At 40.7% G+C, this 25,695-nt stretch overlaps 1 protein-coding gene across 6 annotated transcripts in view; it reads right to left on the reverse strand.

The window, feature by feature from the left end:
* Window positions 1-255: 255 nt before the first annotated feature.
* Window positions 256-25,695, reverse strand: part of LOC126260476 (trafficking kinesin-binding protein milt) — a 369,562-nt gene continuing 344,122 nt past the window's right edge. For 2 of the 6 annotated variants that reach the window (XM_049957821.1, XM_049957828.1), the window contains 11 exons: window positions 14,775-14,851; window positions 14,203-14,407; window positions 13,952-14,122; window positions 13,709-13,839; window positions 13,145-13,446; window positions 12,252-12,545; window positions 10,647-10,905; window positions 8,384-8,658; window positions 7,308-7,594; window positions 6,608-6,729; window positions 257-2,591 (listed from right to left, as the gene is read on the reverse strand). In XM_049957821.1, the coding sequence (XP_049813778.1) occupies window positions 2,082-2,591; window positions 6,608-6,729; window positions 7,308-7,594; window positions 8,384-8,658; window positions 10,647-10,905; window positions 12,252-12,545; window positions 13,145-13,446; window positions 13,709-13,839; window positions 13,952-14,122; window positions 14,203-14,407; window positions 14,775-14,851 (2,633 nt within the window). In that variant the 3' untranslated portion in view covers window positions 257-2,081. Of the gene's footprint in view, window positions 2,592-6,607; window positions 6,730-7,307; window positions 7,595-8,383; window positions 8,659-10,646; window positions 10,906-12,251; window positions 12,546-13,144; window positions 13,447-13,708; window positions 13,840-13,951; window positions 14,123-14,202; window positions 14,408-14,774; window positions 14,852-25,695 lie in introns of all 6 variants that reach the window. The other 4 variants (XM_049957836.1, XM_049957843.1, XM_049957807.1 and 1 more) reach the window with 3 other exon arrangements.

The raw sequence follows: 25,695 nt of genomic DNA on the forward strand, positions 1-25,695 counted from the left end.
TCCCCTTGAATTTCGAGTCTCAAATTTCAGCTGCGGCTTAGATTCGGGAAATTATTTTTTCCTTTATTTCGAGTCTCATTTTTCAGGTGCGGCTTAGATTCGAGTAAATACGGTATTTTGTAGCTGAAATTCTCGTCATTATTAATATCATTTCTTCATGGCAGTAAAGTACTACATAATGAAATTATGAAACGAGATTATACATACAGATATTTATTAAATATCTTTACATAGATACGTTTTCTAGTCATAGAAAAAAAGCACCATGTTTTTTTTACAACACATGTAGAAGACAACACACTAAATTAAAACTACGCAGATGAAACAACATGACAATATGAGTCAGTTCAAAACAAAAACACTGTAGCGTAAAAAATAATGAACAGAATTCAACTTGACTGACAAATGGGAGAGGCAAAATATATTGATATTATTTCTGAAACATTGCATTTTACATGAAAATAAATACATCTAAAACTTCAAATGCATCACTGTGTACTTTTGAAACTACACATCTTAGTAAGTCTAATTACCTGTTACAAAAATACATAAAATTAAATCAATGTGAAATTACAATGAATAAGCTCCTACAAAGAAGATATGTGACGTAATTGTTAGTCAATATTTATTATTTACTGAAATGTAAAAATATAAGAGCACCATAAGCACATGTTGTGCCTTTGGAAACAGACCCAATTATGCACAATAAAGACTGGTGATCCACTTTACTACACCATTTACTGTATTTTTATATTGTGTACTGTCCAGAATTCACATCAACTCTAAACACATCCATGTTAGCCAATACTGGCAAAGATGGCATCTATTACAGCTACCAATAAAGTTCACAGTACTGACAATTTAACTCCAACTTAGACAACTTGGTTACAAAATGGACAAATTAACAGCACCACTGGTGCAAAACAATCAATAATATTTATGAAAAAATGAATTTAAAACCTCAATAGTTAAGTATCAAATTTCAGAACAATGCTGCTTCAAATGATTAAGAAATGATGTGGTGTCTCCTGTACAGGCATTTCAAAGTCATATTATTTACAATCTGAATAAGAAAATCCGTATATACAACTATATACACCATATAAATTTAACAATCTCAACAAAATGGGCAACACACAGACAAAGGCTTAATGCACAGTCTTGTACGTAAGACTAGCATAAGCCATATCCCCTAACTTTCGTAACCTATTTCACTCTAGTTCCTTAAAATTATAATACTGCCTCAGTCAACATGGAGCTTCCTGGTTATTACAGAAAAAGGAAAAAAATATCTATTGCATGAAATATTGTGACAGACATTCAAGTAAACTCAATAGTACAGATCGTATGTCCCTCTGATATAGGAATCTTATAATAAATCCATACCATGTACCAGGAAGCTGAGACTAGTTTATATTTAAATATGATAAATAACTACATCATTATAACATAATCTACTCACAATTTAAATGCTGTGCTAGAGGCAATTTTAGCAACCTGAAAAATACTGTAGATTGTAGATAGCAACTGCACAAGAAATATTACCCAGATCTATGTGTCTGCCATTTAGAAGCCGTTCACATACGGAAACTCCAGTTTTTAAAGGGACATGCTTTTCTTAATTGTGAAAAACATAGCTAATTTTAGATGGCTTTCACAGTACAAGCAATACATATTCAATTAATTCAAGTACTGCTGTTACATCAAAGCTATCTTAAGGTAATCCAAATGAAAACTATTTCCCTTTGTAACTATGACAGCAATTCAACTATGTGTGTATATACAACTGACTTCTACACACATTCAACAAATGTAACACAAGACACAACATAGTATACATAGTTATCTTTCAAGATGCAATATAGTAATCATAACTTTTAAAAAATTTTCACGAACTTTATATGAAATTATTACAATGTAAGCACTTCATCTAGCAAATTAGGGTGATCAAATGTTGTAACTCTTACCCATAAGTTTATAATACATCTTCTCATATATGTAAGAAGACATACAAAACAGTAAAATACAGACGGCAGTTAAGTTCAAATTAAATGAGACAGTTGCTGTCCACAATCTCTCTACTACTGTTCAAGAAGTAGGATTTCAACAACATTTGCCACTATTGGACTTACAGCAGCCCACCCTTGCGTCCGAATAGGAGCTGGCTCACTGTCCCCAGTGCACTGCTCCCCACAGTCCCAGCAGGCCCATCCGCTGCACCAACTGCCACTTGGGGCCGCAACAGTGGAACCACTCCCAAATCTGGACGTACTGCTGTTGCTTGACGCTTCAGGGGAGGTCGCAGTGGCCTCTCCTCCAGTGCTCCAGTGCCAGGTCGTGCAGGAACCCCCAGTGCTGGCAAAGGTTTGGGACTCGAAGGTGGTTCCTTCTCTATTGCAGAGACGACAGGTGCAGTTTTCAGACAAGTCAATTGTGCCATTGGACTCTTCAAGTGGTGCCTTGTGTACAGAGAGCCCTGCAGTGCCAATGGCGTGACAGGTGCCGCTGCCGATGTTGTTAGAATCGTGTCCAAGCCAATGCTTTCCAGTCTCTCCACAAGACGAATGCCCGACAGTGCCTGGAAGGATGCTCTGAACATTAATGATGCAGTCTCAGTCCTAATGGCTACACTTCAGATATGCATTACAACTAACAGAGCTAACACTGCAGATGCATAATAAATGAAAGCACAGAAGACGAGAGCTTAATGTCCTGTCAGTGATTGGGTCATTACAGGATGAAACATTCACACTGGAGAATGATTGGGAAAGAAGTTGATAATGTCCTCAGAAGAATCATCCTATTGCTTGTCATGACTTAGTGTAGTTTCAAACAACATCAACAACAATTCATTAAGTTATGGTAAAAATCTGAAGGAGGTAGGTTTGGTAGTGCCTGAAAGCAGTAAATTGAAAATTTCACTTATTTTCTAACTGCTGTGAAATTAATTGTCAACTCCAATCATCGCCAATGTGTACAATTATAAAAGGAATGTGCACTTTTAAGCTTTGTCACTGTTATTCCATCAATAGGACAGTTTTGCATTACACCGTCTACTAGTCACATACCAGATTTCCTCACAGCAACCAACTCTTGAGTAATGCCACCATTCCTGCTACTACACTGACGGGCCAAAGAAACTAATAAACCTGCCTAATATCACGTAAGGCCCCGCAAGCACACAGAAATGCCACATGGCATGGATTCTACTAATGTCTGAAGAAGTGCTGGAGGGAATTGACACTATGAATCCTGAAGGGCTGTCCATCAATTCGTAGGATTACGAGGGGGTGAAGATCTCTTCTGAACAGCACATTGCAAGGCATCCCACATATGCTAAATAATGCTCGTGGCTGGGCTCACGACTGGGAATAGTGGTTGGTTGGTTGGTTTGGGGAAGGAGACCAGACAGCGTGGTCATCGGTCTCATCGAATTAGGGAAGGATTGGGAAGGAAGTCGGCCGTGCCCTTTCAGAGGAACCATCCCGGCATTTGCCTGGAGTGATTTAGGGAAATCACGGAAAACCTAAATCAGGATGGCCGGACGCGGGATTGAACCGTCGTCCTCCCGAATGCGAGTCCAGTGTCTAACCACTGCGCCACCCCGCTCGGTGGGAATAGTGCTCACGACTGGGAATAGTGCTCACGACTGGGAATAGTGCTCACGACTGGGAATAGTGCTCACGACTGGGAATAGTGCTCACGACTGGGAATAGTGCTCACGACTGGGAATAGTGCTCACGACTGGGAATAGTGCTCACGACTGGGAATAGTGCTCACGACTGGGAATAGTGCTCACGACTGGGAATAGTGCTCACGACTGGGAATAGTGCTCACGACTGGGAATAGTGCTCACGACTGGGAATAGTGCTCACGACTGGGAATAGTGCTCACGACTGGGAATAATGCTCACGACTGGGAATAATGCTCACGACTGGGAATAATGCTCACGACTGGGAATAATGCTCACGACTGGGAATAATGCTCACGACTGGGAATAATGCTCACGACTGGGAATAATGCTCACGACTGGGAATAATGCTCACGACTGGGAATAATGCTCACGACTGGGAATAATGCTCACGACTGGGAATAATGCTCACGACTGGGAATAATGCTCACGACTGGGAATAATGCTCACGACTGGGAATAATGCTCACGACTGGGAATAATGCTCACGACTGGGAATAATGCTCACGACTGGGAATAATGCTCACGACTGGGAATAATGCTCACGACTGGGAATAATGCTCACGACTGGGAATAATGCTCACGACTGGGAATAATGCTCACGACTGGGAATAATGCTCACGACTGGGAATAATGCTCACGACTGGGAATAATGCTCACGACTGGGAATAATGCTCACGACTGGGAATAATGCTCACGACTGGGAATAATGCTCACGACTGGGAATAATGCTCACGACTGGGAATAATGCTCACGACTGGGAATAATGCTCACGACTGGGAATAATGCTCACGACTGGGAATAATGCTCACGACTGGGAATAATGCTCACGACTGGGAATAATGCTCACGACTGGGAATAATGCTCACGACTGGGAATAATGCTCACGACTGGGAATAATGCTCACGACTGGGAATAATGCTCACGACTGGGAATAATGCTCACGACTGGGAATAATGCTCACGACTGGGAATAATGCTCACGACTGGGAATAATGCTCACGACTGGGAATAATGCTCACGACTGGGGCGTCTGGTGGCCAGCAGTGGTGTGGTGGAGCCATGCCGTAGCAACTCCAGAGATGTGGGGGCGTCTCATTGTCCTGCTGGAATTGCCCAAGTGCATTGGAATGCACAACGGACATGAATGGATGCAGATGATCAGGCAGGATGCTTGTGTATGTGTCACCTGTCAGTGTCATATCTAGACGTAACAGGGGTCTCATATCACTCCAGCTGCACATGCCCCACAGCATTACAGAGCCTTCAGCAGCTTGAACAGCCCCTGCTGACATGCAGGGTCCATGGATTCATGAGGTTGTCTCCCATAGCTGTACGTGACCATCCACTCTACAATTTCAAACCAGACTCATCTGAACAGGCAACATGTTTCCAGCCATCAACAGTGCAATGTTGGTGTTGATGGGAGCAAGCGAGGCGTAAAACTTTGTATCGTGTATTCATCAAGGGTACACGAGTGGGCCTTCAGCTGCAAAGGCCCATATCGATGATGTTTCGTTGAGGGATTCGCTTGCTAACACTTGTTGACCCTAAATTGAGATCTGCAGCAATTTGTGGAGGGGCTGCACTTCTGTCACATTGAACGCTTATCTTCAGTCGTCATTGGCTCCGTTCTTGCAGGATCTTTTTATGGCAGCAGCAATGTTGGGGAGTTGATGTTTTACTGGATTCCTGATATTCATAGTACACTCATGAAATGGTCATTGGGAAAATGCCCACTTCGTCACTACCTCAGAAGTGCTGTGTCCCATCACTCATGTGCCAACTATAACACCATGTTCAAACTCATTTAAATCTTGATAACTTGCCATTGTAGCAGCAGTAACTGATCTAGCAACCAGTCTTATAGGCATTGCTGACTGCAGTGCCTTGTTCTGTCTGTTTACACGTCGCTGCATTTGAATACAGATGCCTCTACCAGTTTCTTTGGTGCTTCAGCATATTTTGGAAATGTGAAATTCATTTATATTTGAAAATCAATTTTCCCGTGTATTGCTGACCAGTGGACTTATTCTGTGTAGTTTTTGAACCATCATTAGAATTCAAACATCCACACTGGAAAAGTGTTGGTGGCTCACATTAAATGCTATGATCCACCATTATTGAAATTTAACATAATATTTATTTATCTAAAAACAAAGATGATGTGACTTACCAAACGAAAGCGCTGGCAGGTCGATAGACACACAAACAAACACAAACATACACACAAAACTCAAGCTTTCGCAACCAACGGTTGCTTCATCGGAAAGAGGGAAGGAGAGGGAAAGACAAAAGGATGTGGGTTTTAAGGGAGAGGGTAAGGAGTCATTCCAATCCCGGGAGCGGAAAGACTTACCTTAGGCGGAAAAAAGGACAGGTATACACTCGCACACACACCCATATCCAACCGCACATACACAGACACAAGCAGACATTTGTAAATATGAAGCAACCGTTGGTTGCGAAAGCTTGAATTTTGTGTGTGTGTTTGTGTTTGTTTGTGTGTCTATCGACCTGCCAGCACTTTCGTTTGGTAAGTCCCATCGTCTTTGTTTTTAGATATATTTTTCCCACGTGGAATGTTTCCCTCTATTATATCCATAATATTTATTTATATTCATACTGTTTTTGTTAATGGTAGTGCCTAGCACGACAGACCTATACAGTGAACTGTAATATTGTTAAAGGTATTGGCTTCTGAAAAATGTAGACCCCAGTCTGGAAGAAGTAATAGGTAATGAGAGTATTTTATCGGAACTACACTTGCAAATTTTAGATGAGAGCTGCACTATAAAGACATACACATCAACAAAGGAAAGTCTTACTTAATCTATGAGAGATGACAATACTAAATACAAAAATTTCTAAATATAATTCACAAAATTAGGATAACAGTATTGGCAAAGGTTACTCACCTTCTTCTCTTGCCTAGAAAGTGCAAGTTTGCTCACTCTCTTCGATTTTCTTGAACGACTTGTTTGATCTGCCTCGGCACTGAAAGTTCTCCTCAAGAAATCAGCTCCGCTTGTCAAGAAACCTATACCCAAGAAAATATTACTTACTAATGTAATGTTTTTCCAATTAATAATTTTATTCCTAAAAATAAACAATAACAGCATTAACACTTAGCACTTGTGCGTCCAGAGCAAAGAACTTTATTCACATGCCAAAAAGGTATGGACAGTACAAATATTACAAAAGGATGGATCAGTGTGCAGTGTAGGAATCATGAGAGAAGACCATTCAGTAACAAGAACTGTCCAAATGCAATGTACACAACCGGGTCACAAAGGAGGGATTGAGACACACGGAAATACACAAATTCTGAAAAAGAAGAGATCAGATATTTTAAATGGTTTTTCATGAACACCTATTTTCTTATCAGACTTATAGCAATATACATCACTGTGCCTTCATTTAAGAGAGCCATCACTTGCTTCAGTGTAACTGCTTTCCATTTTTGGTTAGTTCCCTTTATTTGCAATTATCAACAAGTAGATAGTACACAGAGTTTATTTCCAATCATTCATGCAAATTTACAACAAACACTGAAACAGATGATAACTCTTGCAATGTGTGCTTTCTGAAAGGAAAAGTACATCATTTTTTCCGTACCTGGAAATTTTATGGGATTGAAAGGTGGAGGACTTGGTGGAGGTGAGCTCCTTGGACTACCATCAGGACTGTTGCATGGTGTTGCAGTAGGAGAGAAAGTGCTGCAAGGTGTGCAGACAGTAGACGGAGTCACAGCACGGATGCCACGTTCATTCAGTAACTTCGCCAATCCCAATGTGGTCGAGAATGTTGATGTAGAATTCCGACGTGACCGCGTCACAGGGGTTGGAGGAACTGCGGTGCCTGCGCGACTTGGGGCGGCTGTACACATCTGACTCCCACGTACACTACATAAAGAAAATGATGTTAGTTCTCAAGCTAAAATGAATGACATCTCAGTTATTAAGAATATTTGGAGTGGTTCATTTTAACAGCATTCTCAGTCTGCAGTAATGACACATCCTAGAAAGCAGACTTAAGACCATTACATAGCTTTTCCGATTTTATTTTAAATTTGTTGTACGCAAGATAAAACAAAAATAGACAAAAAGTTTTGCCTTTATTGACAAACTTTCTGAATATTTTTCATCAGGACTAATCGTCGCTTGCAAACTTTGCTCAATTTTGAGTACTTATACTGGCTGTAATGTGCTACATGTTATATAGCATACATCATGACTATCAGTCACTGAAGAAACGAAAGCATTTCTGCCCTCATTGAAGGCTATCTGTAATGCACTAATTTGCAAAAATGACAAAATATTTAAAGTTCTTGGCCATAGTATATGTTGGCATCACAAGAAATTTGCATGCCCTACACACACACACACACACACACACACACACACACACACACACACACACACACACACACACACTACATACCCATTCAAAACTGAGGTATTATCTATCACAATTATTTCTTTGAAATTTGGATGTTTACCCTCATCTTTATATCGTGTTCAATGGCAACAATAATAGAAACTAAATACTCATGAAAATTTACTGTAGCAGGTTTTTAGTGCGTGACAAGACATTCACCATCTGCAAAAGTTTGTTCCATTCCCTGGCTTATAAAGATATTACTCAAGTATGACAAAATTGACTGTTTTCCAAAATCTTCAAAAAGCACACACCTGGATGTCACATTTGTATTGTCATCTGGATGCAGAACAGTGCTGTTCGTAAGAGTGTAGACTGATCCAGTATTTTGGAAACTTTTTCCAGGATTTTCATATTCTTCATCCTCCTCCAGATCAGACAACGTGTACATCTCAAGACCAAGATCCTCTAGTGGTCTGCCACCCCTAATCTTCACTCCGGGGCGTTCTTCTAAGAGACCACCCAGAGTAGGTGTAGCTAATTGCGACCAGGCGGCAAGCGTCAGTGAACCTTCCATTGGTTTCACAATCTGCAGAGTACAAAACATAATGCAGTAATATTAACACAACTGGGATTCGCATAGACGAACACACCAATAATCCCAGTCAAGACAAAGCCATTAGGCATCCTCCAGCTCAAAAGCACATGAGCTGTATATGGTATTATTGTGAGAAACTGTCATAGAGTATCTACATAAATTAATACTCATGGCACAAATTGATTCATACCATGCCCTGTGAACAATATTGTGTGTTCCAATTGAGCAAATATTGTAGTAAGTAATTTTTCTGGAGCTGTGTAAACAAAATACTCTATGACAAATCTAGTGAGACCCTTGAAGGAGACTTGTGGACACTTTACTACTGCCTCTCAGTGACCCAATTAATGGTGCATGGGGGAGGGAGAAAGGGAGAGAGAGAGAGAGAGGGGGGGTGAGGAGGGGGGTGAGGAGGGGGGTGAGAGAGAGAGAGAGAGAGACTTGCTTCCATAGTGCCTTTCTCACACTGAAGTTTCATGTGACCTGGTGGGGGGGGGGGGGGGGGGAAGTATATAGTCTGCTATTTACAGGAGCTAGTATTGTGATACAGCTGGCAAATACAAATTTCAAAGCTTTGGGTTTCAAAGAGAGACATGGCATGCCACAGGACTGAAGTGGCTCCTTTGTTGGAGCCTCCACCCAAGTACTTTCCTTTCCCACTTAGAATGGAAGCTAAAATATGCCTGAGAGAGATTCCTCACACACATCTATACTATATTAAATTGTAATGTCATATTAGGGGATATAGTTTAACAATTACATAGGAAAACTCTTGCTAATGTTAGCTGCTCACGATTTGTTAGTTGCTCCCTTCCACTATTTTAGCCACATTCCATGACAATGTTCTCAAGGCACAAATTTTGACACACGACAAGAAAAACATTCCCCCTGTTTAATAAAAAGATTAGGGCTTAACATCCCCTCAACTGCAAGGTTATTAGCCACAAAGCTCGGATTGGGCAAGGATGGGGAAGAAATTGTGCTATGTCTGTCTTGAATTTTGCCTTCACCAATTTAGGGAAATCGTACAAGACCTAAACCTAGACAGGCAGAAGGGGATCTGAACGGTCATCCTCCCTAATGTGAGGTCACTTTGTATGACCTCAATTTCACAATGTTTACTATTAAGAGGAGGAAATGAGAGAGAGAAATTGTCATTGTTTGCATTATAAAAAAAGTAACTTCAATAATGTGTTATTTCACCCAACTTTCTTAATATTTGGTACAAGCTACATTTAGCAATACAAAGCAATAAATATATTCATTCCTCAATTTTTCCTTCTATTTGCTCATTTTTTCAGTTATCTATTTTCTGCAGTAAAAGTAGTGCATAAGTCTGATAAAAAAAAAAAGGTCAATTTCATTCAGCGTTGTAGTATGCAAAACACTGTGTCCTTTTTCTTGGGATTCAACCAGATCTCTCTTCACTTCACAAATTAAGAAAAAGTCAAGATTGCAGTTGGAGTGATTAAATTTACACTTTGGTATCACAAGCTGGAACAAGTGATTATTCACTATTATTTGCACACTTTGTGTGTGTTAAATGACATAATATAGACATAATATTTGTGGCCACAATGTTAGCAAACACCATATCCACTGACGTAAGAAAAGCCAACAGAAAAATGGTATAACTGCAACAATTACTGATCACAGTCCTAATGTATAGTTTTAATTCTGACCCAAATTTGACTATTTTTAACTTTAAAATATGAAGTCTGCAAAGAATCTGGCTTTTCATGGTACAAACACTGAATTTCAAAATAAAATTCACAACTCTGTGTATTCCACTTAAGATTTACTGAAATAGCTGCAGTCTCTCTGAATAAATAAAAGAAAATGAAATTGCTAATTTCATGCGTATAACCATGAAGCACGATTTCTAAGCATACCCCAGCCAATTTTGTGAAACAATTTTTGGCACTTTTTAAAAAATGGTCAATTTTCTACACACATTTCATAAATGACTGCTTACATACCTGAAGTTTTTCAGGCAACCTCCAAGCTCCACTATGAGCAGAAAACCCACTACTTCCTGTAGACATTATGCTGTCAGGAGTGCGACAGCCATATGGTAGAAAGTTGGGTGGTGTATGCGAATCGTAATCACTGGAAGCAATGGGACCTGCGCCCAGAGTTGCACGCCTTGCTATGATTTCAGCTGGAGTCAAGCGCCTCACTGCTGCTTCCAGGTCTGCAGCACCAGGTACACCAGGAACACCAGTACGTGGAGCACCACTGTAATTAGGTGGGGAAATAAATCCCAAGTTTGGTTTGACTCAGTTTTTCAGACAAATAGCTTCTAGCAATAGCTCAAATTCAGCAATAACATGAATGACTTACTAAATTTAAAATCCTTGGGGCTTTACTAAATTTAAAATCCTTGGGGCTAGCTACATATTGTTTATACAATTGTCTACCACTGAAGTAACTTTATTCCTTAGCTTAAATCAGGATGCAATTTTATAGTGTTTCCCAGAAATTTGCTCATTTCTTACAATTTATATACCTTGTGCTTAGTTATGTTTTAACTTACGTGCAGGCCATGAAAGTATAAGGGCACATACTGGCCTTTAAAAAATTATTACTTCCGTCTATAATTTATATATGTGATTATTGTATTATACTTTTACTTTGTGAAAATGTAAACATCAAAAGTGACAAGTGTACACGCTTATGTATTCATAATCACACCACAAGTTAGAAGAAATGGGGGGGGGGGGGGGGGAGAGAAGAGAGAGATCTTGCTTAACATCTCATATAATAATTATTTTGTTTGGCTCAATGGCCTAATACAAGTCTTTCCATTGGGCACCATTTAGAACACATGTTGCTTCTGGTGATTCTTCACATCACAGAGGTGAATACTAGATTATAAGCAAACTGAAAAAACCACAGCCTATTGGCTATCAGGCACACGCTTTACCATTAAACCATAACATCCCATCAACAATATGGTCTTTAGCAATGGAACACTTGGCTCAGATTGGGCAAGGATACTCTCTCTTATCTATTTTATCTTGTTACTCTGGCCCTGTTCCTTACATTTTACTGCATTTGCTTTTAATAATGATCTACCAATTATTAAAATCTCATAATTATTGGTACTCTGAATTAGCCTATTTGTTACTGTTAGTAACAATGTTTTATATCCACTTCAAATAGAAAGGGGAAGTTAAAACTATGCACCAGATGAGCACTTCTATGCTTGTCACAAGTACTCCCGGTGCTGCTATTTCAGCTGAAACAAAGGTGGTCACTTTGTAACAGTTGAACTTAAAATAGGAATATGTGGAACAAAAATTTTGGTCATGCACATGATTAAAGTGGGGGCGGAAGGGAGGGAGGAGAAAGTCAATTTCATCTTTGCAGCTTAAAGTGAATGGAATACCATTTTTGATTTATTTTTTAGTTCGAAATCAGAAGTCATAAGAAGTACTTGATTTTGGATTACTGTCTTGGAAAAATTAAGTTGTTTGCAGATTAAGAAACTCTGGAACAACAAACACGTATGTCAACCCCTGTAATTGGTGTGCTGTGCCTTATATCACTTACACTATAACAGTAAACATGTTCAAACTTACGGGTAACTCTCCTCCGTGTCTGTGGTAGCAAGTGAGCTGTCGTAGTCACTGTGCGCTGTTCCAACACTATCCAAACTAGGGAAAGCACTGCTGCTGTAGTACCGAGATGACTGCAAATGTGATGCAGCACTAGCAGGAGGTGCAAACGCACTGACACGTGGACCCGATGACATTGTTGTTGATGTACTCATCAGCATTGACTGGGATCTTGGTACGTGCAGTGGGCTGTCACTACTAGAATTGGAGTTCCGTGATGCACATCGCACAGTCTCAAAAACTTTTCTGTAGCTCGCCCTGCACCAAATGACAACAGCCGGAATAGCAACATTTAATGATAACATAATGATAAACAATGGGCACAGTTTATCGTAAAATTTCACAGAATACAACTATCATTTGTCATTAAAACATCTACAGTATCTTTTATCAAACACAATATTCTTGCTTTGTAAAAAGTTTGGCTTCAAAATTTGATTCCTCACCAAAAGTAGCTCTTCACAAATGGTACCACTGTCACTGTACCAGAGCTGGTTTCACTTAATGCAATGGTTCTGTCTACTACTTATAACAGATTTCACTCAAACAGCAATAAAAATAATTCACATTAAATAAAGCTATCTTAGTCATGTAATGAAGGCATACAAGGGGAGTTTTATTCTAACTTGAAGTTCAACAGGTCTCAACCTTTCTAAAGTACCTTGTAGCTTGCGTTATAAAAGCAACTGACATAAGCTTGCAGAAACTATCTTATGCTTTCAATATACCATTAGAACAAATACTGAGCAAGAAACAGGTTCTCATGCACCTTACACTGGTTTAAAACATCTATTTAAGATATCCAACAGTGTGCAGTAACACATATTGAATACTGAACTAAGTTTAACTGTACTCACCCTTTATCATTGCCAATGCCCGAGTCTGTGGACAACTCTGAATAAAGTGAAGTCTCGAGCAACTCTGAAGCAAGAGAATCGGGCTGTGGAGTCCCAGTGGAAAACAGTGGGCCACCTCCACAGCCACGCACAGTGGGCTGTCCACGCTTCCGTTGCTTCCGCAGCTGTTCTTGGGTCTCTCGCAGAAGTGCAACCACTTCATTGTAACGATCTTTGCTGTCAGCTAATTCTGATGCCAACTCTGCCTGTACTTCACGACTCACAATCAACTGTGTTGTCAGCGTCTCATTTTCAGCTCCCAACTGCCAAAAGTGTAACAAATAGTTTTCAGACATGTTTTTTGTAAGTATACAAGGCTACGATTATGATCTGTAAGCCTCCTCATGTAATTAAGAATGAAAATTTACAATTGAAGGGCAGCAAGCACCTTTTAATAGAATCACCAGAGAGGGGTGGGAGGGGGGGGGGAGTTGTATGCAAAGGGAGCAAAAGTTTTACAACCTGAATCACAAACGATCATTGTTATGAATATTGAATATCAAATATCAGTGGGTGAATACTGACCTTAAGAAGCTTCTGCTCTGCATCAGCCAGTTTTGCAGTGAGGCTAGCTATCTGGTCTTGCTGCAACCTGTTTTCATCTTTACAGCGATCTAGTTCTTCTGAAAGCCCCTCCACCTCCATGCTACTGTTCGCTGAAACACAAGAAGTCAAACCTCAATTACTAAGAATGTTATCATAGAACATCCAATAAACCAACTAAGAGAATTTTTCTTGTACATAAACATGTCAACTGTACAATCTCACCTAGTTGCTGTGCGATATCCTGCACGAGCCTCTGCTCAGCTGACTCACATTCTGCTGTATCGGATGCTAACTGGCTAGCCTCTCTGCGTAGTTGCTTATTCTCCTCTTCCAAGGAACCAATGCGTCGCTGCATAAGTTCCACATTGATGCAGCGTAATGACGTAGGTGTTCCTATAATATAAATATGTTAAGGATTAAAGTTCATATTTGGATGCTTCGTGCGAGATATTGTGGGAGACTTTACCACTTACCACCTTCAGAGCCTGATTCATCAACATCATTGGTGAGTATCTGGATGAGTTCTGTTTTCTTGACAAGCTCATGACTCAACTGGGTCAGCTTTTCATTAGCTGCTTTTAGTTCAGCTTCGAGAGAAGCAACATTTGTCTCTAGCTTCTGATTGTGTGCCAGAAGTTCTTTTCCAATGCGAGCTGTCAGTTCCAGGTCCTTTTCTTTCTGTAAACAAAGCACACAGGCATTTATGATGATATATGACCCACAGAAATCATGACATTAGTGCAATGATAGGTATACTAATCATATGCATATTATCTGTCACAATAAACGTTTAAAATGCAATCAGCATTTGGTGTCAGTGACAATTTCCTCAGAATGTCAATTAACTCTCCAAATATACTGCTATTCTCAATACTGAAACAAGCTGAAACGATTTTCAAATTTTTGTTTTCTTTCTTGTATTTTACTTCATCAAGAAGCCTAGCTCCTAAGTGGGAAACTAACTAAAAAATAGTGTAACAACAGTAATTAAAACAACATGTTTGAAAAGAAAGCAATTTTTGCTATGGAAGGAATTAAAGCCTACCTCTTCTAGAAGCCTGGTAACTGCTTCTATGTCATTGTAGGTCTTGGTCATTTGGCTCACACGGTTGCTGCATAGAACTGTAACAAAAGAAAGACAAAACTCAACAACAAATGAACTACAGAAAATTATTGACTGAAGAAACTAATGCACTGCAGACCAACAACACTGCAAGAAAATATGCATTAAGAAATTAATAACCAATGACAAATGTCACTGCACCAAATTAAAGTGCGGTTCTCACAATCTTTAACACTATGCATTGAATGAGCAGTCTTGATGCCTCACTGCCTTGCTCTACATTCTAATCATTGGAGGGATGAAGGAGTCTGATCAAAGGGTGGAACACCATCAGTTCCCACAACTGATTTGGGTAAGACGTGACAGCAGATTCCACTAGATCTTCGAGTTAAATGTGATATCAGGCAGTCTTACGTTGTGAATCATGACAGATAGTCTACCGCTATTCCTGTTCGTCATATTACTAAATGAATTATGGCAAAAGTAATTTAAACTTTTCTGCAGTTTCTACGAACCCAGAAAATTGAAAGTTTGTTGCAAGGCTCAGTGCATAACTGATGTAACAACATCAGATAAATGCAAAACAATGTTCAGGTGTTTTATTGTGCTCATCTCTTGACCTGTGATCCTCGAAATAAATGAGGATCACTGAGAATACAAATAAAGATGATATCATAAAATGCAGTTTGATAATATCTCCCAATTTCCACTAACATTAGCTCTCTCTCTCTCTCTCTCTCTCTCTCTCTCTCTCTCTCATTCTGGACTGGTGGTGTGACTGGGACAATCTTTAAACAGGAGTTTAAAGAGGAGAAAATAATAGGTTTTGCAACTATAAATGAAATAAGAACATGGAAAGTACCGAAACGAATACTTTAAAACCAATTCAAAGTGAAAGCAGGTTAAAATATGCCATTGGTTTCATGAATGTGAAATGTCATATTTCTTTCCCTCCAGATCATTGTAAATAAGGGATATTTACATTCCGATGACATTCTGTCACAACCAGTACAACGAACTGGCCTATCTGTTTACTCCATTTTCTCCTCAACAATTTAACCTAAAAGAAATACAGGCACAATTCTAAAAAGGGAAACAATGGTGACTGACTATTGTGACTTATGAAATTATTAACACCTTTGGAGAGTCTTTAATTTGTATCAACCTACGGAACTTTATTCCCCTGGGGCTGTCGTACTCGAATTATTATTATTATTATTATTATTTTTTATTTTTTTTTCATAATACTACATCATCTTACACCACATGCAGCGGCCTAATATTCAGAAATACCACAGTCTAAGTATTGCAGTACGGTACATTTCTGCATGCTGCACCTTTAGTCGTCAGAAAGAAATTGAGGAAAATAAGAATTTGCTTATCATTCAGTAGGCAACAGTGATGTTAACAATCACTTTTCTGTGAAGTTACTAGGAAACAGTCTATACATCAAATTCTAACAACGGTGGCAAAAAAAAAGCATGAAAACCATATAATATTACGCAATATACACTCACAGTCAATCTGCTGAGTTAAAGAGCGCCTCATGGATAGACGCTGCTCTGCTGAATCTGTGCGAACGTTCAAGGTGATTCGGAGACTACAAAATTAATCCGTCAGGCAATTTACAATAAAGCCGATTTTGGGCCTAGTCCAGGAGCATATTTTCTCGCTGGAATAAACGTATCCCTAATGTGTGTGTGTGTGTGTGTGTGTGTGTGTGTGTGTGTGTGTTCGATATTCTGTCTCAGTACCCTCACGTGTCAAATATATACTATGAAACATTTACTTATTGCTTCAATAGTTTACAACAGTGTCTGCTGCAAACTACTGAAGGCTAAGACGTTCTAGTCGCCGGCAAGAAGATATTGAGTTCTGCCCTTAGGCGCCAGACGTATGTTTGGATATTACGTCGCGGTCCAAGCATCACTGTCGGATGCTGGCGCAGCACCCCATGTATCGATCCCGCGCCACGCCGTCTGCCCGCACTCTTGCGCCTGCGTCGCCACGTGTCCTCTACCCGTTGCTACTGGCAACTGCGCCCACCCGCCCTCCAACAGGCCAGTCAAAACAAACGGCGACATTTCTTCCGCGAGACCGCCCACAGCTTCTAGATTTCCCGAATGCAATAATATCAGAAGGAAACTAGCGTCCGATGTAACTCAAAGAAGTGATAGGGCCGTGGGCGTAAAGTGGCAAGACTCGAAATTTGCCATTCTCGATAATTAAGTGGTTGAGTATGAGAACAATTACATACCGTTCGTCCAAAATGTTCCGAAACTGCTTTTATTCCCGGAGAATAAGTGACGTCAGCACAACAACATCGGTGGCAACTTGAACTGTACACAACAGATGCACGTTCGACTGTTCAGTTGCGTGCAGGAACTTTATAGTGAAAGTGAGGGGATGGTGTGTCAACGTTGTCACAAACCACAAAGGAGCAACGAACTGTTCATCTCTAAATCAGGTATTCAAGACATTTTCCAGAATGGTTTGAATAAGACAAAGGAGAGTGCAAAGTTTGTCCCACGGACCTTGACTCCTGAACAAAAACAACGAGCGGATGCCTGCCTCTATTGACAAACGCGAAACAGTAGTAGTTCTATGGAAGACGGTGTTATCAATACGAACCTACCACAAGAACATTATGTGACCAAAAAAATGGTTCAAATGGCTCTGAGCACTATGGGACTCAACTGCTGAGGTCATTAGTCCCCTAGAACTTAGAACTAGTTAAACCTAACTAACCTAAGGACATCACAAACATCCATGCCCGAGGCAGGATTCGAACCTGCGACCGTAGCGGTCTTGCGGTTCCAGGCTGCAGCGCCTTTAACCGCACGGCCACTTCGGCCGGCCTATTATGTGACCAGTTCACATGAAGGATCACTGCTTTGACAACATAACAAACATTAAAGCCAGTGTGACCCGCGAAATGAACATCATCACAAAGAACTCCGACTTTTCACACGGTTCCCTACACAAGTGGGGAAAGACTGTCTTAACATCTGAAGCATTAAAATCGCAATTTTAATATTTCTCATTTTTACTAATAGAATCTCGAAACCTTTTGTACTTTCATATTCTTATGTTAGTAATCCGAATATGAGTGCCACCTTTTTGGTACACCGATCTGAAATTATGCTCTACCATTAAATTCTAGGTGTCCACCGAATGATTCAAATACAATATTTTATTCATGTAACAATGTTAGGATGACGTTAAAAATGTAGCTGTGGATTTGTGTGTGAAGCTAAAAAAACTCAGATTGGATAGCAACAAAAATAACCTGCAAGAAATGCCGTATTAATGCTCAAGAGGGAGGAACAGGAAATTAACTTGAAAACTCTTATTTAAATTTGATGCCATCTATTATTACTTCCATCTGTCCATATTAATGGATTTATTCCATAACTCTCATGAATTCAATAAATAATGCAACACATTTTCGCCGTTGATTTTGGTTCAGAAATTTATAATTTTGTTTGCGACCTCCCTAAATACCCCGCGACAACTCTCATTTCCCTTTAGATGGCAGCGCTGAAGCAAGTCTTCAAAATCGTGTCTGCAACTGAGGTCCGTTAAAGCAAAGGGCACTTATTGAGTTTCTTTTGTGGAAAACCACACCATCGCAAATATTCATTGGCCTGTACAGAACGCCTACAGGCGGCGGGCATGTAAGTCGCAAAACGTCCATCAACGGAACAAGGCGAAGGATATTTATTTGTTACGCTGTTGTAGCGCCTTCAAGTTTGCAACATGCTGACACTTCGTCCAGCGATCGACGAATAACAATCAAGCAACTCACGATTAAACTTGGCATCTTAGTTAGTAGTGCTGACATGTCCACCAGTCGGCGTATTTCCAGGGTTCTCCCGCTGGGTTCCTCGAAACCTAACTGATGAGCGTGAAGCAGAAAGAAGGAATATTTGTGTCTAACCTGTCTGCTCTTTATTGTGGATGATGGTGACGATTTCTCGTCGAACACTGTAAAGCAGATTCACCACTTTGAGCCTGAAACAAAACAGCAATCCATGGAGTGGTACAACACAGTCTTCTTCAAATAACTAGTTAAAGAAGCAGCCTCAGCTGGCTAGTCTTCTGAGATTTGAGGGTTACTCAGATTCACATCCTACATCATGGTCCAACTATCAACTTCGAAGCCTATTGTGAGACTCGTTGGAAATTGAAGAAATGACTACAGTGGGTTCGTAGCCGTAAAAACGAGTGTGTTTTGCAATAACGCCAAGGCCACAACCAATTCTAGTATCCAGAAGAGATCACGACATTTCGGTGGACTGTTTCTCATCCGCCCTACAGCCTGGATCTCGCACCGCCTGACTTCCATTTCTTTTGCCCACTGAGGGACAGACTCCTTGGGAAGCATTACAGCAATGACGGGGTACGTTACTGACACTTCAAAAATTGGCTGAGATGCAGATCAGTCAAGTTATCCCACATGCAACGTGAGACCATAAAATCGAAAGGTAACTAAGTTGAAAAACAGGGATTCAGGGATTTACAGTCAAAAAATTGCAGAACAATTGTTTCTATTTAACTCAGGAATACACAACCATCTTGCATGGAGAAAAGTGTTGCATTACTTGTTGAACGATCCTCCACCTAATTTAAAAGGCTATTTTTTTTTTTTAAATGAGAAACTTGTTGCCTTTAGTGGTTACTTCAGTTTTAAATCCCTAATAACGCAGACATTATTGTAATTTTTTTTTAAATTTACCGTAAACATGTCAAAAAATTGCCATGTTAATAACAGTCTTTCGCGGGCACTTATTGACTTCCCATAGAACAGAGTTTGGGAAACCCTGGACACGATGAATGTGAGAACCTTTCAGAAATTGAGTCATAAAATCGACTTTACAGCTTGCGATTGAAACAAGGCGGTGTTACTCTACACTGTTTGTCAAATACTTTTATAGCCATACCAAATGGCATTTCCCTCCAGTCTCGGCAATGTTAAATCTGAGGCTTAGCAGAAACGCAGACCATCACTGCTAGACACGCGTGAAAATTTGGTGATCAGTGAAAGATCAATAAAACGCTCCGCGGATAGAGTGAATGTACCCTCTTGCCGCCCCCCTCCCAACCTCTCCCTGTAGACACATGGAAGGATAGTTCTAGATCGCATATACAAATTACCTGCCAGATAACGTCTGTGGCTGCCCGCAGGTGAAGCTGTATACCATACAGAATTATACTGTTGGGAAAGTGTTATGAAGTACGCGGAGAGACTTAACACGATTAAGTGCTTGCTACCGGTTGACAAACATTAATGAATAGCGTAACATGTGTAAAAACTCGAGAAGGGCCGATGTTCTATGCTCAAACTGCAGTTGAGGTGGCTCCCTTATTAACCTATAATATACTGTAGATCCCTAGAATAAAAAATTGTTCAGGAAAGTAAAATTGTGCACTTCACAAAACGCAGAAACACCATGTACCGTGAACACAATAGCAACTAATCACAACTAGAATCAATCTTAAGCAAGCAGATGGCCGATTCAGTTCAATCGTAGGATACTAGGAAAAAGCAATCGTCTTACAAGAGAGAGTACTTACAAGAATACGACCAGACCTGTAATATTACGAATATGTGACCCGTAGCAAATGATACTAGCAGGCGATATCGAATGTATACAAATTTCGGCAGCACGAATAGCGAAAGGTTTGTTTGACCCTTGGCAAAGCATCACGGAAATGTTGAAAATCTGATGACAACGGAGACTTGAAGACAGATGCCAATTATCCCGCGAAAGCCTGCTTGCAATGTTTGAGGAAACAGTTTTAGGGAGAGAATCTAGAGACAGTGATCGCACACTTGGCCCCTGCGAAGACACGATCAGTCTAGTTACAGCGAGCACTGAGGCGTGTACATAGTAATTCGTCCCGCGCTCCATATGCGAATGGAAAGGGAAGAATCTCTAATGCGTGGTACAATGAAAAGTATATTTCGCCATGCACTTGACAGTAGTTCGAACGATATGGGTGTGATATGATTTGGCAACACTACCAGCAATCAGTCATCGGAACCTGTAACGGCCGTGAAAACCTGCATGTATATCTGCATTAAGATTTAAGATGGAATGACCAACGTAAATCTAGATGTGATGGACGAAAGGCAGATGACTACCTTTAGACTAATTTTGAATTTTGTTAGTCTCTATAAACCTAGGAGCTGTAGACCGAACCCACCCAACTGCACAATTACTGTATAATCGTAGCACTGCAGCTAATTTAAGCCTGTTTGAACCAACGCAGAGAACAGTGAACCAGTTGCAAGACGTCTTACTATGAGACGTACAAAAAAGCGCAAAGAAGTATCACAAAATAATCTATATGCTGGCGCAGCACCGCAAGAAATGGGCGAGGAATCTAGGTTATCTTCTGGCCAACTGAAAAATATAAGAAACCTCTTCGGAAGCGTGAAAGATAACATGGGCCATTCAACATCTGGAATATAAAGAATTCCTTGACGGAGCGGCGCAGTCACGCACTGGACAGACACAACGCTGCTTCTCTATACGTTGTACTGAACATGTTCGCAACGTAGAACTTTGCCTTCTAGGAAGATTGGCACTGGCTGAACACATCTTAAAGGAGCACACTTTCGATTTCGAGCAGGCGTCTATCTTACCAGCGAATGGTTTCTGAGACGGTATTATTAAAGAGGCAATGGAAATACGAGCTACAACAAATTTCGTTAATGGAGCTACAGAGGCTCTGGTCTCGGCGCTGCTTCGCAACATTCATTGGAAGATGTAAGAAGAGAGGGACGACATTCTGCAGTGCGTGGACGGCGACGCGTTGGCCACGTAAACCGTGTGCGCCGCCGCGATAACTACGTAAGTAGGCACACTGCGAGACTGTAACACTTCGCCAGAAGATGCATGGAGAGAAAATGCCCTCCGAAACGTCGCAGACATACTGCAGCAGATTGACGCGCCAGGAAACCCGACAACATTTAATTGCAGGTAATATTTTGTAGATTTTGACATCGCGAAATGCTCAGAGAACATAAAATAGCACTCAACGCCCGCAAGACGCTGAAGGAAAGCTGTTGTCTTAGTATGAAAGATATGCCTCGTACAAATGTCTCCATTGTTATTTGATATTTAATCTTCGTTCCACGCCTTTACTACAGACGAACCTCTGATGTCACCGCAGCCCGTTTCGTGTCCAGCTTCCGACGAAAGTGATTTTAGCTTAATAGCTCAACAGCATACGAATTTCTTAGGCTGAAATACCGGACTGGTCCTGTGTCTTCACGTAGTTAACAAATGCCTACTGTGCCTTTAACGAAATTTTCTGCCGCTAAACAACGGAGAGCAGTTAATTGTCATATAACAGACACGTGCAAACCGTTTTTGTTTGCTATGACACAGCACATCGCACTACAAACCTTCACACCTGTGCGCAAAACAACGTGGAAAACCCAGCGTCTCCTTGGAGCACTCCGTGTCCTCTGCGGCTCCAGCGGCAGATGCGAGGGTCGTAGGAGTGTCAGGGAGGTGGAAGGGGGGAGGAGAGGGGTGGGGCAGGGAGCAGCAGCACTCACGTAGGCCAACCTGCGCTCCATCCACACTAGCAGCACTGCAACGCTAAGGCGCAGATTTTCACTACTAAAGATCTACGTTGTCACTGTAGCCAATGGGCCTTCATTTCCACAAACAAGGCACAACAACAAGAAGTGACAGCGCACACTTTCGAGCGCCTGTGGTTGTACTTGAGACACCTCGCCGCTGTGGCTGAATTAGAGATTTTTCGCACACAGCATACAAATCATTTCCATGGGTAGTCACCTAGCACATGCAACGAGGAGTTGTTCAGCAGCTGCGACGACGAGGCAGGACAAACAAAAGCCGGCCACAGACAGATGACTCTCGAAAAACAACATGACACACTCTTGCTATTTACGCTCGTGTAGCGACCTGGTATACCTATTTCATTCGCTGACATTTACTCATTTTGTATTTTCCGCATTGAGGCATAGTTATATGTAATTATTATATGTCCACGGTTTTCTAGTTAGTAATTTCCACAGATATCCTTAATTCAACTGCCACGACGTAACGTCACTACTTCAACAAAAGGTGGCTTCTGAGCAGCTCATAGCAATCTGCCAACGCTACTTTAGTAAATACATAAATCTACACAATAAACCGTACCAATTACGTTTCTTATTCAAATCAGTAATGACATTGCTGCAGTATTTATAAATAAAAGCATGGATTATGGTGAATGAAATTCAGTTCTGAACAATGGACGGGAGGAACAAATCATGTTCGTGCAATTCTGCTACACACTCGAGTTTCCGAATTTGCAGTCAAGTTTGTCGCTGCTTAGTTTAAATGCATTATGCAATGATTTTCGTGAACAGCATTCTCTATAGTTTTGGCCGCATATAAATGCAGCCGTTCTACCTCAAACTCTGGCAGCTATTGTAATACAGCGAGGACCGATAGTGGCATATAGTTGAACTTTCAATATCAGATTAATTTGGAAGTTACTATTAACGTGTTTTTTGGGAGCACGACGTTTGATGGTTATGTCAGAACGTCAATGGGCGACACACTTACTTTTGGTGGTCAAGTTGCTGCGAGGTAAATCCACTTTGGGGTACATCTGATGGTAATGTCGCTACGAGAGCAAATTGTATGCTTAGATGAATCACCATCGCGGATGAAAATAATCGAAGATGTAATTGTGAATATAAATAAATACTTTATAGATGTCGGATACTTATTTTTGTGGCATAACATTTTGGTCATACTGTTGCTCTGAAATTGTGATACGATGGTCTCATGGGGACACTAGAATTACTGTACGTCGCAACCATTTACAGAATGTGGAGCCAACGTGTCACCACATGATTCATTTGTTCTCAGCACGTTTGCCTCATCTCTAGATGGAGTAACATAGCAAATGCAACTCATTTACTGATTTGGCATATCAGAAGAAAAGTCAATTTTTTTCCAGGATGGGGAGTAAAACGGTACCGAAAATAAGCAATAGAAACATTGTCAATTACAACGAACTTGGGTTAACACCTTTTACTGCGCCCTTAATTTAGAAACATTGTTAAGTGTCAAATGAGAGACCACTGCGACTCTAAAGAGTTCTCTGGATGGTATTAAGAAGACTGTCACTGTCACGTGTCGCTGAAGTTGTTACGGACTCTTGTCAGTTACAGCTGGGTTCTGTTTGTACTAGTCGAGTAAACAGCATCCCACACGAAACTTGTCCATCTTGTTACTGCTGTCTATTCGTGACCACCAACGCAGCCAAAGATGTGCGTGAGAACGCAAGCGCTACTGTTGTGGGACAGGGAGCTAGCGGAAGAAGGCACGCAACGGTAAAACCACCGTGTACAATGCCTGGGCTGCTGGAGTTGCGGCCGAACAATGGCATGTAGAAGCGTGAGAGGCGGCATCCGATGGCACACCAAGGGGTCGCTTTCCCAGCGCACAGCACCACCATCACTCGGTCAAGGTGTGCGGGTGACTTATTCACTCACTCGCAGACATGAAAAAGCACTCAAACCACTTGCACGGCACAAGAAAACGCTTAGCACGAAAAAAATATTACCACGAAATACAGCGGTCCCGACAAATTAACGTGCAAAATTTTTATTTTTAATTGGAAACAAAAATGGTTAAAAATCTTTTCATGTTTTCGATTTACACACTCTAGAACGCAAGCGCATTTGACCTTCCAAGTACTAACGTACTGTACCACGCCTGAGAAACCTACAAAAGAGGCTCACTTATAGCAATGAATGTTCGTGTTGTGTTTAATCTTACATTAGCTCTTCAAATCTAGTAATGGGCATAACTAACTTTAAACATTTTCACTAGTTTGCGCGTCCAGCACTGTATGTGTAATATGCATTAAGTAAAGGCATGTTCATTCATTCCGCCCATTGTTCGCAATGCGCAGCAATTAAACGTGTATCTCAGACGTCCCAATTACAAAAGAAATTGATGATTCCATAACATCGAGTATCGTGGCTTCAAGTTTCATTTTTCTTTTTCGCATCCAGGAAATGGAGTGAACAAAGCCTTACGTCCTTCATGCAAATTAAAATTAGCTAATTATAGTCTTAACCCTAAGCAGACCAAGTGAAACTCTCAACTATGTTACATAGGGGAGCGCAATTCAAGTTTGTTCTCGATGCAGTCAATTGGCCCACGGCAATAGAAAGAGACAGAAGGCAACATTTTTCCTCTTACTCCCTGGAACGAAGACCTGCGGACTGAGGTGCAGTTCTACCGGAGAATGGCTGTTGGCAGTGATAGCTCTTTGCGTGGGCGCCTTATCTCTCACAGGTATTTTGCTGAGTGTTTACGACAAGCAAATAAACATTTCTAGAATCTTAAGGCCGCAAAATATCTCTTATCGCGTCACAAGAGTCCACAGTTTCAATAACTGCCTTGAAACAACTGCGAAATTAAGCTTGTTGAACGCTTCAATAGCAACGCAAAAGATAGCCGTTATCTAAGTATTTATATTGGGACAGAAAGCACTTTAGAGATTTGGGTAAAAACTGTAGAATAAAAGAAAGGCTCCACACAGTTGCGTTGCCTTAATATAACTACTTTAATAGCATCATGGCACAACGCTTGTTTTCGTAGACGTAGAAGTAATGTGTACGTAAAAAGGTAATTTTCACACAGCCCATAATTTTTTCTGCACAGCAATTTGTTTCTATTTAAATGGAAATAAGGAGAAATTTTTCATTTTTTCACATGCTCGAAGAATTACATCGATACTGAATATAACCACGTACGCATGTGCTGATTATCCGGTTTGCGAATAATCAGTGCACAGTTCTGTAATTTCTGAAATTAAAAAAATGGAGCTAGAAGTACTCCGTTATATTAAAAAC

Source organism: Schistocerca nitens, chromosome 1 (genome assembly GCF_023898315.1).
Source record: "Schistocerca nitens isolate TAMUIC-IGC-003100 chromosome 1, iqSchNite1.1, whole genome shotgun sequence".
NCBI classification, from domain to species: Eukaryota; Metazoa; Arthropoda; class Insecta; order Orthoptera; family Acrididae; genus Schistocerca; species Schistocerca nitens.